This window comes from Montipora capricornis, chromosome 4, assembly GCF_036669925.1.
Source record: "Montipora capricornis isolate CH-2021 chromosome 4, ASM3666992v2, whole genome shotgun sequence".
Taxonomy (NCBI): Eukaryota; Metazoa; Cnidaria; class Anthozoa; order Scleractinia; family Acroporidae; genus Montipora; species Montipora capricornis.
This window is the reverse complement of record NC_090886.1, coordinates 24,837,869-24,850,512: the sequence shown is the minus strand read 5'-3', so window position 1 is coordinate 24,850,512 and position 12,644 is coordinate 24,837,869. Positions and strand designations below refer to the sequence as shown.

General features: G+C 37.2%; 1 protein-coding gene across 1 annotated transcript; it reads right to left on the bottom strand.

The window, feature by feature from the left end:
- Window positions 1–686: 686 nt before the first annotated feature.
- Window positions 687–3,848, bottom strand: LOC138045844 (melanocyte-stimulating hormone receptor-like). Its single transcript, XM_068892479.1, has one exon. It carries the CDS (start codon window positions 2,993–2,995, stop codon window positions 2,018–2,020), a length of 978 nt encoding a protein of 325 aa, XP_068748580.1. The 5' UTR covers window positions 2,996–3,848; the 3' UTR covers window positions 687–2,017.
- Between the last annotated feature and the right edge of the window lie 8,796 nt (window positions 3,849–12,644).

Here is a 12,644-nt window from a genome sequence, read left to right as displayed (position 1 = left end):
GCGTGTTTTGAGTGACAACCCCTTTTTGTAGAAGCTCGTGCATCAGCAGATCCGTGCAGATAAAATAATCCTAGTTTCCAACGCTGTTTTGGCTTCTCAAGATTTTCAGCTAATATCATTGATGATGACTACCGGTGGGCATTTGCAACCTTGTGAGACCAAGTGGTATTTTGTTGAAAATGAAAATAAGAAAATTGTTATTGATAACTCCGCTAACCGTTCTCCAAAGAGGGATGGCAAAGAGCTTGGTGATGTTCTGAACCGTGATTTCCCCTTCAAGAAGTGACAAGAAAGACGAGCGATTGAAGGTAATCTGAGAGAAACGCGTTTCATAATTTAAACAAAAACTGATTTGATTTGATAGTTGTTTTTTGGTTGATTCGGGGCCCGAAAGCAGCATTTTTAGAGTATGGTCAGTATGCCGTTTGTTGCAAACACAAATGTCCAGAAATATTTGCAGATTCCAATAAGACTGAATCTATGCTGGCTGATGTTCGAAGTTATCCGCTCGGTTTCACTTGTGCACTCAGACGATTAAGTGCCATGATTGTGCCAGCGACAAACGGCAGCATTCTTTCTGTCATGAAAACTTAACTTATTTCTCTGTTGTGTACTTTTGTGACAACTACCCAGCATTGCAGTTCTAGTGGTTAAGAATTGAGTTAAAAATAATAAAACAAAACTGATTTCACGTTGCCAAAATCATGGTTTTTATCATATAGATTGAGACTAGGAGTTTCGTCTCTTTCTTACTGTTTGCAGAGTTCATATAGCTGGACTCGTTAAGAAACTCTGGAAACTACAAAAGCGAGGAAAGTGAGGCAGCGCTTCATGCTAACTTGACAGTGATCACGCAAAATATTTTGTCCTCAGTTCACAACAGAGTTTTGACAAAATAAATTAATCGAAACTTTATGACTGGTTGTCTTTTAGAAAAAGGCTGTGGTTTATGCATGAATGGTAAGGGCCAAAACAGCGAACAAAAAACATGAAGCAAAGAAACTTGTCGAGTTTCACAACCATCTTCATACATTAACTAAGCTGTTTGTTGATCGCCATCTTGGATAATCAGTTGTGCTTTAATATGAAGCAACTGACCCCTTTTCTGATACGTCTTCGTGTTTACTAACTTTTTTAGAAGATAACCACTGCAGATGAACCCATGTGTAGCACAAAAGTTTCTAGATTTTATTTTCTTCCCAGATTGATGAAGTGCTAATAATTTAACAAAGAAACCATGGTTGTAGATGTTAATATGTCCTATTTCTCATTAAAGTTCTTATTTGCCTGCCAAATACAAACATTTTAATTTTTTGGATACCAAATAAAAGCTTTTTCAAATTGTAGCCTTTAAAAGTAGGGCTTCCCAGACAAATTTCAGTCTATAGCTTCTTATATCGGCGAGATTAATTGTTAGAAGCAAAATTTTGCTCTAATATTGCCCAGGCGTTTTTCAGTAATTAACCAAAAGTTATTTCAGAGAATATCATTTTTTGAAAGCTTCATTCAAAAAACAAATATGGTGAATCGCTACTTTAAGTTGGTTGGTTGGTTCAGTTTGCACTTCTTACGTAGCGTTATTACGAGAAAATGTTCCTCAGTATGACCTAGCTTTACACTTATTCGGTTTTCGTAGATAAGTCCAGAGGGTGGCCGTCTTACAAAAAGGCCGGTGGAAAGAAAGAAAAAAATTGCGAACACTAGTAAAGGTCTGAGATGACAAGGCTCTTCACTAGAAATCTGGTTAACTGGATGCAAGAGTTGAATCATTCGCTTTTCTGGTTTCGATTCCAAGGAAGGAAGATAAAATATTATGCCTTAACTGACCACTCTCCATGCATCGGCTTTTTCCATGGACAATGAAACTAATATTAAAGATACAGTAGCTTCAAGTTTAGCTGGTAGTCCCGCAGTAAGGGACTTAAACTAGAGTTGTCCTCAGTGAGTTCAAGAAAAGGGCCCTAAATACTCCGCCACGTTAACTCCACATAATCACCTATAGAGTTTGGAAGAACGTTTAATTTTGGCCTCTGTCTTTTCGTTGCGATTTCTTCGATAAAACTTCATAGATTACCTTCCTAATGGCTTTAACTCTCCACACACAGACCAAAGGATTGAGGGAAGAATTGAAAAATGCCGCTGTTTCAGACCAGCTGTAAAAATTGTAACTGTCAATGTTGCCGAAGAGGAATTGATGGGTAAGGGTGACAACTAGAACAGGAAGATTAAACAGTACATAAACTGCCACGATGGACGCAACATTTATTGCCAGCTTGATTTGCATCTGTCGCATTGCGGACGTGGACGTAGGGTGTTGTTTTTTAATTTGTCTTTGGTGGCGAATTACTGTTTTCAGGATTGTGATTTGGATGATAACAGTAATTACGAGGAAAAAGGACCACATTACCAGATGAATACCTCGAAAAACGTTATTCTGCGCCCATTGCAAAAATGTGAACAGTATGTTTATCAACCAAATGAACAAAACCGTTTTCAAAACTCGCCGAGGACGAACAATTGCAGAGTATCTTAGGTGATATTTTAAGGCTATGAGTCTTTCACAGCTTACAGCACTCAATGTCGTGAATGACACTCCGTAGTAAACGTAAAATCCCGACGAGTAAAGCATTCTCACCGAGCAGGGAACGAAGCCGTGCGCGTTTTCGAGCAGTCTGTAGGCCACATAGCTTGGTTGAACTAGGATGCCAACTTGGAGGTCCGAGATCGCCAGGCAAGCAAGAAGGATATTGCAAGGCGATTGAAGGGATTTCCTTGTCAAAATGATCAATACTATGAGCAGATTCGCCATGACAGCGAAAGGCGACAACACGGCATTTAAGAAACCTGTGACGAGATTAGTTTCGGTTCGTTGATGGAATACGTCGAATTTAGCATCAGGGAGATGGAAGCACTGACCGTCATCACCTGGTCCATGATTCGCTGGCGAAGTTGTGATGCTCAAATTGTAGGAAAGAACGGTAGTTGAAGACTTCATTTTCCACGGTGTCTCGAAACTTGTGCTTCTCCTACGGTAACTTTGAACATAATAACCCGGAGGCGCATGATCAAGTATTGAAATACCACTTGCGCCTCTTTCTTAAACACTTCAATACTGAAAATAATTACTAATGGAATATGTCCGTAAAAACGTCAATAACGTCTTTGTCGATTGTAGCCTATATGTCATGTATTTGAAAATGTATTTCAAACAGAACAGACATGATGGAGCAGAACTAACTAGAATCTGCAGCTGATCGAGCACTACTTGGGTCAGGAATGTGGGTCCCCGCTGTTTAGGTAAAAAAAATTACCTAAATCTCAGTGGGAGTTGTAACAAGACCCACACTAAAAAGGCAAAGCGAGAGACAAAGGGACAGAGAGGTGATAATCTCGACACATTTGTTGGGCCGACTTCGTCATAAAGTCTCAAATTATTTTAAATTAATTTTGAGTGACGTGTCAAAATAGACCACAGGTACAATAAATCAATTTGAAATATTTTCTAAAACACGGTATACAACGGCCAGCATCATGCAATTAAAAAATCGAAAATTAATTCTCTATTCTCTTTATTTCAAATTAATTTAAACAGGCAAATTATACCTTAACTTTCAGGCTACTGAGATGCAACTTGTTTTGTCTGGCATATAATTTTCTCAACAGCAACGGTGAATTGGTTCTTTTCTGATTTTAAAGCAAACCATTTTTAAGTTTTATACTTATGGAACTCGATAACTGAGGCCGAAATAAAACTCAACAGCTATTACACCTTCGAGTATGTGCTTCCCTAATTCTCCGGTTAAACATGAAACGTTCAACGGTGATGTATTGGTGTATTTGTTAATTTAAACACAGGCAAATTATTTCTTTACTTTCAGGCTACCGAGATGCAACTTGTTTTGCCTGGCATACACTTTTCTCAAAAGCAACCGTGAATTGGTTTTTTTCTGATTTTAAAGCAAACCATTTTTACGTTTATACTTTTGGCACTCAACAATTGAGGAATAAAACTCAAGAGCTATTACATCTTTGAATATGTGCTTCCCTAATTCTCCGGTTAAACAAGAAACGTTAGTGATGTATTGGTGTATTTGTTAATTTAAACACAGGCAAATTATTTCTTTACTTTCAGGCTACCGAGATGCAACTTGTTTTGGCTGGCATACACTTTTCTCAAAAGCAACGGTGAATTGGTTCTTTTCTGATTTTAAAGCAAACCATTTTTACGTTTTATACTTATGGAACTCGACAATTGAGGAATAAAACTCAAGAGCTATTACATCTTTGAATATGTGCTTCCCTAATTCTCCGGTTAAACAAGAAACGTTAGTGATGTATTGGTGTGTTTGTTAATTTAAGCACAGGCAAATTATTTCTTAACTTTAAGGTTACTGAGATGCAACTTGTTTTGCCTGGCATACACTTTTCTCAAAACAAATGTGAATTGGTTCTTTTCTGATTTAAAGCAAACCATTTTTACGTTTTATACTTATGGAACTCGACAATAGACCTTTTCGGCTTGTACATTTTGTTTTCCCAATACAGATCATGTGATAATACTCAGGAGGTTTGGTCTTTTGTTTTGTTCATTAAAATGAGGGCATGCAAGCATGAATATGCCTGCATGCACTCTTTTTAATGAACAAAACAAAGGACCAAGCCTCCTGAGTATTATCACATGATCTGTATTGGGAAAACAAAATGTACAAGCCGAAAAGGTCTATTGAGGAATAAAACTCAACAGCTATTACCCCTTTGAATATGTGCTTCTCTAATTCTCCGGTTAAACATGAAACGTTAGTGATGTAATGGTGTATTTGTTAATTTAAACACAGGCAAATTATTTCTTAACTTTAAGGTTACTGAGATGCAACTTGTTTTGCCCGGCATACATTTTCTCAAAAGCAACGGTGAATTGGTTCTTTTCTGATTTTAAAGCAAACCATTTCTACGTTTTATACTTATGGAACTCGACAATTGAGGAATAAACTCAGCAGCTATTACATCTTCGAATATGTGCTTCCATAATTTTCCGGTTAAACATGAAACGTTAGTGATGTATTGGTGTGTTTGTTAATTTAAGCACATGCAAATTATTTCTTAACTTTAAGGTTACTGAGATGCAACTTGTTTTGCCTGGCATACACTTTTCTCAAAAGCAACGGTGAATTGGTTCTTTTCTGATTTTAAAGCAAACCATTTTTACGTTTTATACTTATGGAACTCGACAATAGACCTTTTCGGCTTGTACATTTTGTTTTCCCAATACAGATCATGTGATAATACTCAGGAGGTTTGGTCTTTTGTTTTGTTCATTAAAATCAGGGCATGCAAGCATGAATATGCCTGCATGCACTCTTTTTAATGAACAAAACAAAGGACCAAGCCTCCTGAGTATTATCACATGATCTGTATTGGGAAAACAAAATGTACAAGCCGAAAAGGTCTATTGAGGAATAAAACTCAACAGCTATTACCCTTTGAATATGTGCTTCCTAATTCTCCGGTTAAACATGAAACGTTAGTGATGTAATGGTGTATTTGTTAATTTAAACACAGAAAAATTATTTCTTAACTTTAAGGTTACTGAGATGCAACTTGTTTTGCCTGGCATACATTTTCTCAAAAGCAACGGTGAATTGGTTCTTTTCTGATTTTAAAGCAAACCATTTCTACGTTTTATACTTATGGAACTCGACAAATTGAGGAATAAACTCAGCAGCTATTACATCTTCGAATATATGCTTCCATAATTTTCCGGTTAAACATGAAACGTTAGTGATGTATTGGTGTGTTTGTTAATTTAAGCACATGCAAATTATTTCTTAACTTTAAGGTTACTGAGATGCAACTTGTTTTGCCTGGCATACACTTTTCTCAAAAGCAACGGTGAATTGGTTCTTTTCTGATTTTAAAGTAAACCATTTTTACGTTTTTATGCTTATGGAACTCGACAATAGACCTTTTCGGCTTGTACATTTTGTTTTCCCAATACAGATCATGTGATAATACTCAGGAGGTTTGGTCTTTTGTTTTGTTCATTAAAATCAGGGCATGCAAGCATGAATATGCCTGCATGCACTCTTTTTAATGAACAAAACAAAGGACCAAGCCTCCTGAGTATTATCACATGATCTGTGTTGGGAAAACAAAATGTACAAGCCGAAAAGGTCTATTGAGGAATAAAACTCAACAGCTATTACCCCTTTGAATATGTGCTTCCCTAATTCTCCGGTTAAACATGAAACGTTAGTGATGTAATGGTGTATTTGTTAATTTAAACACAGGCAAATTATTTCTTAACTTTAAGGTTACTGAGATGCAACTTGTTTTGCCTGGCATACATTTTTCTCAAAAGCAACGGTGAATTGGTTCTTTTCTGATTTTAAAGCAAACCATTTCTACGTTTTATACTTATGGAACTCGACAAATTGAGGAATAAACTCAGCAGCTATTACATCTTCGATATGTGCTTCCATAATTTTCCGGTTAAACATGAAACGTCAGTGATGTATTGGTGTATTTGTTAATTTAAGCACAGGCAAATTATTTCTTAACTCTCAGGTTACTGAGATGCAACTTGTTTTGCCTGGCATACACTTTTCTCAAAAGCAACGGTGAATTGGTTCTTTTCTGATTTTAAAGTAAACCATTTTTACGTTTTATACTTATGAAACTCGACAATTGAGGAATAAAACTCAACAGCTATTACACCTTCGAGTATGTGCTTCCCTAATTCTCCGGTTAAACATGAAACGTTAGTGATGAAATGGTGTATTTGTTAATTTAAACACAGGCAAATTATTTCTTAACTTTCAGGCTACCGAGATGCAACTTGTTTTGCCTGGCATACACTTTTCTCAACAGCAGCGGTGAACTGGCTCTTTTTTCATTTTAAAGCAAACCATTCTTAAGCCAGTTTATACTTATGGAACTCGATAACTGAGGAAAAATACTGAACCGCTATTACACCTTCGAACATGTGCTTCCCTAATTCTCCGGTTAAACATGAAACGTTAGTGATGTGTTGGTGAATTTGTTAATTTAAATACAGGCAAATTATTTCTTAACTTTCAGGCTACCGAGATGCAACTTGTTTTGGATGGCATACACTTTTCTCAACAGCAACGGTGAATTGGTTCTTTTCTGATTTTAAAGCAAACCATTTTTAAGTTTTATATTTATGGAACTCGATAACTGAGGAACTGAGAAATTTAGAATGTCCAATTGCAGCTGCTTCGTACACGTTTTTACCAGAATTCGGACGGCGGGTGTAATCTTCAGGTCGCAGGTCGCAGGTCACAGGTTGCAGATAATTTTTGTCACCAATACAGAAAGTATCCCAAACATTGCTTAAAAGCTAACCCTAGGCCTAATTCGGCCTAAATAAAAGTTTTTAGGCCTAAGGTTAGCTTTTGAGAATGTTTAGGATATTTTCTGTATTGGTGAAACAATGACCTGCAAACCTGTGACCTTCGACCTTCGGACCTTCGACATGCAGATTAGACCCGCCGAATTTCGGAACGTGCTCACCATTTTCCCGCAAAAATTAACCGACTTGAAGGCGGGGGGGACAAATCTCGCTTCCAAAGAGCTGAAAAACCGTTCCTTCGGCAAATGTGGTAACATTTCGACCAACCAGTGAAATTGAAAGGCTGTACCATTTTTCCCCGGGGTGACGAGAAGTGGTTCCGTGTCCCAGCACTAACTGCCCCCCCCTGTCCCCCCCCCGATGCGCGCTAACGAACTGAAATAGATTTGTGTTCCCCACAACATTCATCACGCCCCTAAATATGGACATTCAATAAAAAGTAAATACTTTTTTCTGCTGACGTAAGTTCACAGTACAATCTGATCGATCCTGAACGCCTTAAATCTTTTCTGAATACGAAACACCTTTTGTGTTATGTTTGATAGCCTTGTGACGGATATCTACCCTGTCAGGAGACGTCAGCGAGAATTCCTGAGTCGGCTTAAGCTCCTTAATTCTCTGCGCTGATTGGTTGCACTTGATGTCATTATTACCCAATAATCACTCATGCGGTTTTTATCAAAATGGCAGCAAGCTGTTTTGTCGAGGTGGAAGACGAAGAAATTAATTGTTTAAAAAAAAAGGCGTATTCTTCAAATAATCACCCATGTAATTATACTAAAGATGTATTTACATTCGGCGGAGCTCAACTGTAAGTGATAGCGACAAAAAATGTAAATATTTTCCTGTTGGCATGAAATGCACGGGTGCCGCTATGGCATTCAATTAGTCTATCGTTATTTGATATAGAAGGTTTGTCAGGATGTAATAATGTTTCCTCTCAGCTATCGAACTTTCAAATTTTAGCCGTTCGAAAACATAACAGACCTCGCGAAATCATAGTCTGACCTCAAAGAGGAGTTACGTTCTGGCTTTTCTTCGCTGAAGAGGGAATTAGCAGACGAAAACAACTTGGCAATCAAGAAGTTAAAGTCAGCAGCTTCACCGGCGCCTAAATTTAAACAGAAAGGGAACGAAAAGCAATTCGAAGTTAATTCACAAGTGCTTGATAACGTTCAGTCGGCCTCCTTGATCCTTACAGCTACACCGCCTCGGGTAAATAAAGCCCTCGAAGAATTAAAAGAAGGAGAGAAGAAGCTTGCCCACAGGAACAAGCTCATCCTTATTACGGATTCTGCCGAAAAAGGTTGGGAAGTAGTTAACGAATATCAACGCAGAGATCTTGCCGACGACAGCGATGACGACAAAAGAATAAGGCAGGCTGAAACAAGAGCCTCTCAGAAACGAAGGCGCGCTCAATCCCAAAAGAAGAGACCGAATTTCTCTCAAGGATCGTCATTTCCACGGTTTTCGGTGCTCCGCGAGCAGTTCTCCCGTCTTCTTCTGCAAACCTCAGTTTTTCTACAGGGTACAGAATTCGTACACTGGAGCTGGCCCAAAGCATCTCCTGACTTGCGAGGGGGTTCTTTGGAGGATTTTACCTAGTGCAGGGGAACATTTTGAAATCTTGTAGATAAAATTTTCAATAAAATTGGGTAAACTCTTCAAAACTTCAAAAAAAAAAAAAAAAGACAGAAACACTTAGAATTTTAAGTCGTGTTTGAATAATAACCTTTTGAAACTTGTGTCCACACCTTCTCGATGTTTTTTTAGTAGCATTTTTTTCTGAAATAAGTCTGTGGGAGGTCATTTGCAAGCTTGTGCAGCTGCTATGTGGAATTAAGGAAGTAGTAATTCAATCTGAATTCATCCCTTTTGTTTTTGAGCAATACTGAGTTGTGGTATGCCATCTCTTTAGAGACAGTTGTATCTTTGTCTTTATAGCAATGTTTTATTCGAAAAAAGTTCAAATATTTTTCAGCCTTATACGTTTTCTGATAGCTGTTAGAGTGGTAACCATTACAAACAAACTCTTGTTTACACAAGGTATAATTGTTCGGATATACTTAACGTGTTCCCTTATGACCAAAAAGGGACAAGACGTAGCTTTGAATAAAACTTTTTGAACATAAGAAAATTTAATTCAGCTTCTAAAGTGAATCCAATGAACTACTTAGAGAAAATAGGACAAAAGAGGACATTGGTAACTGAAAATCGGCATAAGCGTGTTGGACAAGGCCATGTCGTCAACGACAAACAATGCCAAAAATAAGAGCAAAGCTAAGGTTACCCAGTCTGCTAAAATAGCCAAAAATATTAAGCGTTGAATTTGGAAGGTGAAGGACAAGTTTCCCTGGTAAAAAGTTTTAGCACTTGTTTCTATGAAGGATGCCTGCCATCTTGTCTGTCATTAGATATTAAATAAGGCATTGGGTTGTGAAAACAGAGCTGTTGTTGGCTTTGTAAGAGGAGTAGAGTTGATGGAACTATAATCTCGTTGAAAATGTCGGAATTTTTGACTCAGAATAAAATGGAACAGAAAATTTAATTCTGTTAACTTCTTCAGGCATTCCTTACCAGAGGTTTTCAGTGCCATTTAGAATCAGTATTGCGGTGACGAACTGAAGTTGCTGGCAAGTATATGTAAAAAATCGAGGCCTCTCGTTTCCAGCCATTTCACCGAGTGGAAAAAAGAAACTTCTTATTTAACATTAAGAATCTATAAGTTCTTGCCCTAATGGATTGCCCCCGAGCAAAGTTCACCTATTTAGCTTCTTTTGTCAAAGCGAAGCCGAACTTCTTCTCCATTTCATAGAGTGGCCACTATTTTTAAGTAGGAAAGACTATCCACATAGCATCGTTTTTTTTTTTTACTTTATCCTCACTGCAGTGTAGAACTTATCACATGATTGTTTTCATTTTCATACGGGCGGTCAGAGGAAGTTTATCAACTTAGACAAGAGGGAACCTTTTAAGAGGGGGAACCTTTCTTCCGTTATATCGAAGTTACCAGAGGTTTTCTGTGCCATTTAGATTTTATTGCGGTGATGAACTGGAGTTGCTGGCAAGTATTTGTAAAAAAATCCATGCCTCTTATTCCCAGCGGGAAGAAGAGACATTGAGTCGATGTGAAACGTTCTGACACATCCCACGAAAAGTTCCCTAATTCTTCCGGTTAATACATGAAACGTTCAACGGTGATGGTATTGGTGTATTTGTAATTTTAAACACAGGCAAATGATTTCTTTACTTTAAGGCTACCGAGATGCAACTTGTTTTGCATGGCATACACTTTTCTCAAAAGCAACGGTGAATTGGTTCTTTTCTGATTTTAAAGCAAACCATTTTTACGTTTTATACTTATGGAACTCGACAATTGAGGATTAAAACTCAAGAGCTATTACATCTTTTGAATATTGTGCTTCCCTAATTCTCCGGTTAAACACGAAAACGTTAGTGATGTTATGGTGTCGTTGTTAATTTTTAAAACCACAGGCAAATTATTTCTTTACTTTCAGGCTACCGAGATGCAACTTGTTTTGCCTGGCATACACTTTTCTCAAAAAGCAACGGTGAATTGCGTTCTTTTCTGATTTTAAAGCAAAAACCATTTTTACGTTTTATACTTATGGAACTCGACAATTGAGGAATAAAACTCAAGAGCTATTACACCTTTGAATATGTGCTTCCATAATTCTCCGGTTAAACAAGAAACGTTAGTGATGTATTGGTGTGTTTGTTACTTTAAGCACAGGCAAATGATTTCTTTAACTTTAAGGTTACTGAGATGCAACTTGTTTGCCTGGGCATACACTTTTCTCAAAACCAAATGTGAATTGGTTCTTTTCTGATTTTAAAGCAAACCATTTTTTACGTTTTATACTTATGGAACTCGACAATAGACCTTTTCGGCTTGTACATTTTGTTTTCCCAATGACAGATCATGTGATAATAATCAGGAGGTTGGGTCTTTTGTTTTGTTCATTAAAATGAGGGCATGCCAAGCATGACTCTGCCTGCATGCACTCTTTTTAATGAAAAAAACAAAGGACCAAGCATCCTGAGTATTAGCACATGATCTGTATTGGGGGAAAAACAAAATGTACAAGCGAAAAAGGTCTATTGAGGAATAAAACTCAACAGCTATTACCCCTTTGAATATGTGCTTCGTCTAATTCTCCGGTTAAAACATTGAACACGTTAGTTGATGTAAAATGGTGGTATTTGTTAATTTAATACACAGGCAAATTTATTATTCTCTAACTTTAAGGTACTTGAGATTGCAACTTGTTATGCCCGAGCATACATTTTTCTCAAAAACGCAACGGTGTAATTGTTGCTTTTCTGATTTTAAAGCAAAACCATTTCTACGTTTTATAACTTATGGAACTGCGACAATTGAGGAATAAACTCAGCAGCTTATTACATCTTTCGAATATGTGCTTCCAATCAATTTTCCGGTTAAAACATGAAACGTTAGTGATGTATTGGGTGTGTTATCGTTAATTTAAGCACATGCAAATTATTTCTTAACTTTTAAGGTTTACTGAGAGTGCAAACTTGTTTTGCCTGGCATACAATTGTTCTCAAAAGCAACGGTGAATTATCGGTTCTTTTCCTGATTTTAAAAGCAAACATTTTTACGTTTTATACTTATGGAACATCGAACAAATAGACCTTTTCGGCTTGCAGCATTTTGTTGTCCCAATACAGATCATGTGATAATACTCAGGAGGGTTTGCGTCTTTTGTTTTTGTCTATTAAAATCAGGGGACATGCAAGCATGACATATGCCTGCATGCACTCTTTTTAATGAACAAAAACAAAAGGACGCAAGCCTCCCTGAGTATTATCACATGATTCTGTACTTGGGAAAACAAAATGTACAAGACCGAAAAGGTCTATTGAGGAATAAAACTCAACAGCTAGTTACCCCTTTGAATATGTGCTTGGTCCCTAATTCTCGCGTTAAACATGAAAACGTTAGTGATGTAATGGTGTATTTTGTTTAATTTAAACACAGAAAAAATTATTTCTTTAAATGTTTAAGGTTACTGATGATGCAACTTGTTTTGCCTGGCATACAGTTTTTCTCAAAAAGCAACGGTGAATTGGTTTTTCTGATTTTAAAGCAAACCATTTAGCTACGTTTTATACTTATGGAACTCGACAAATTGAGGAATAAACTCAGCAGGCTAGTACATCTTCGAATATATGCTTCCATAATTTTCCGGTTTAAACATGAAACGTTAGTGATGTATTGGTGTGTTTG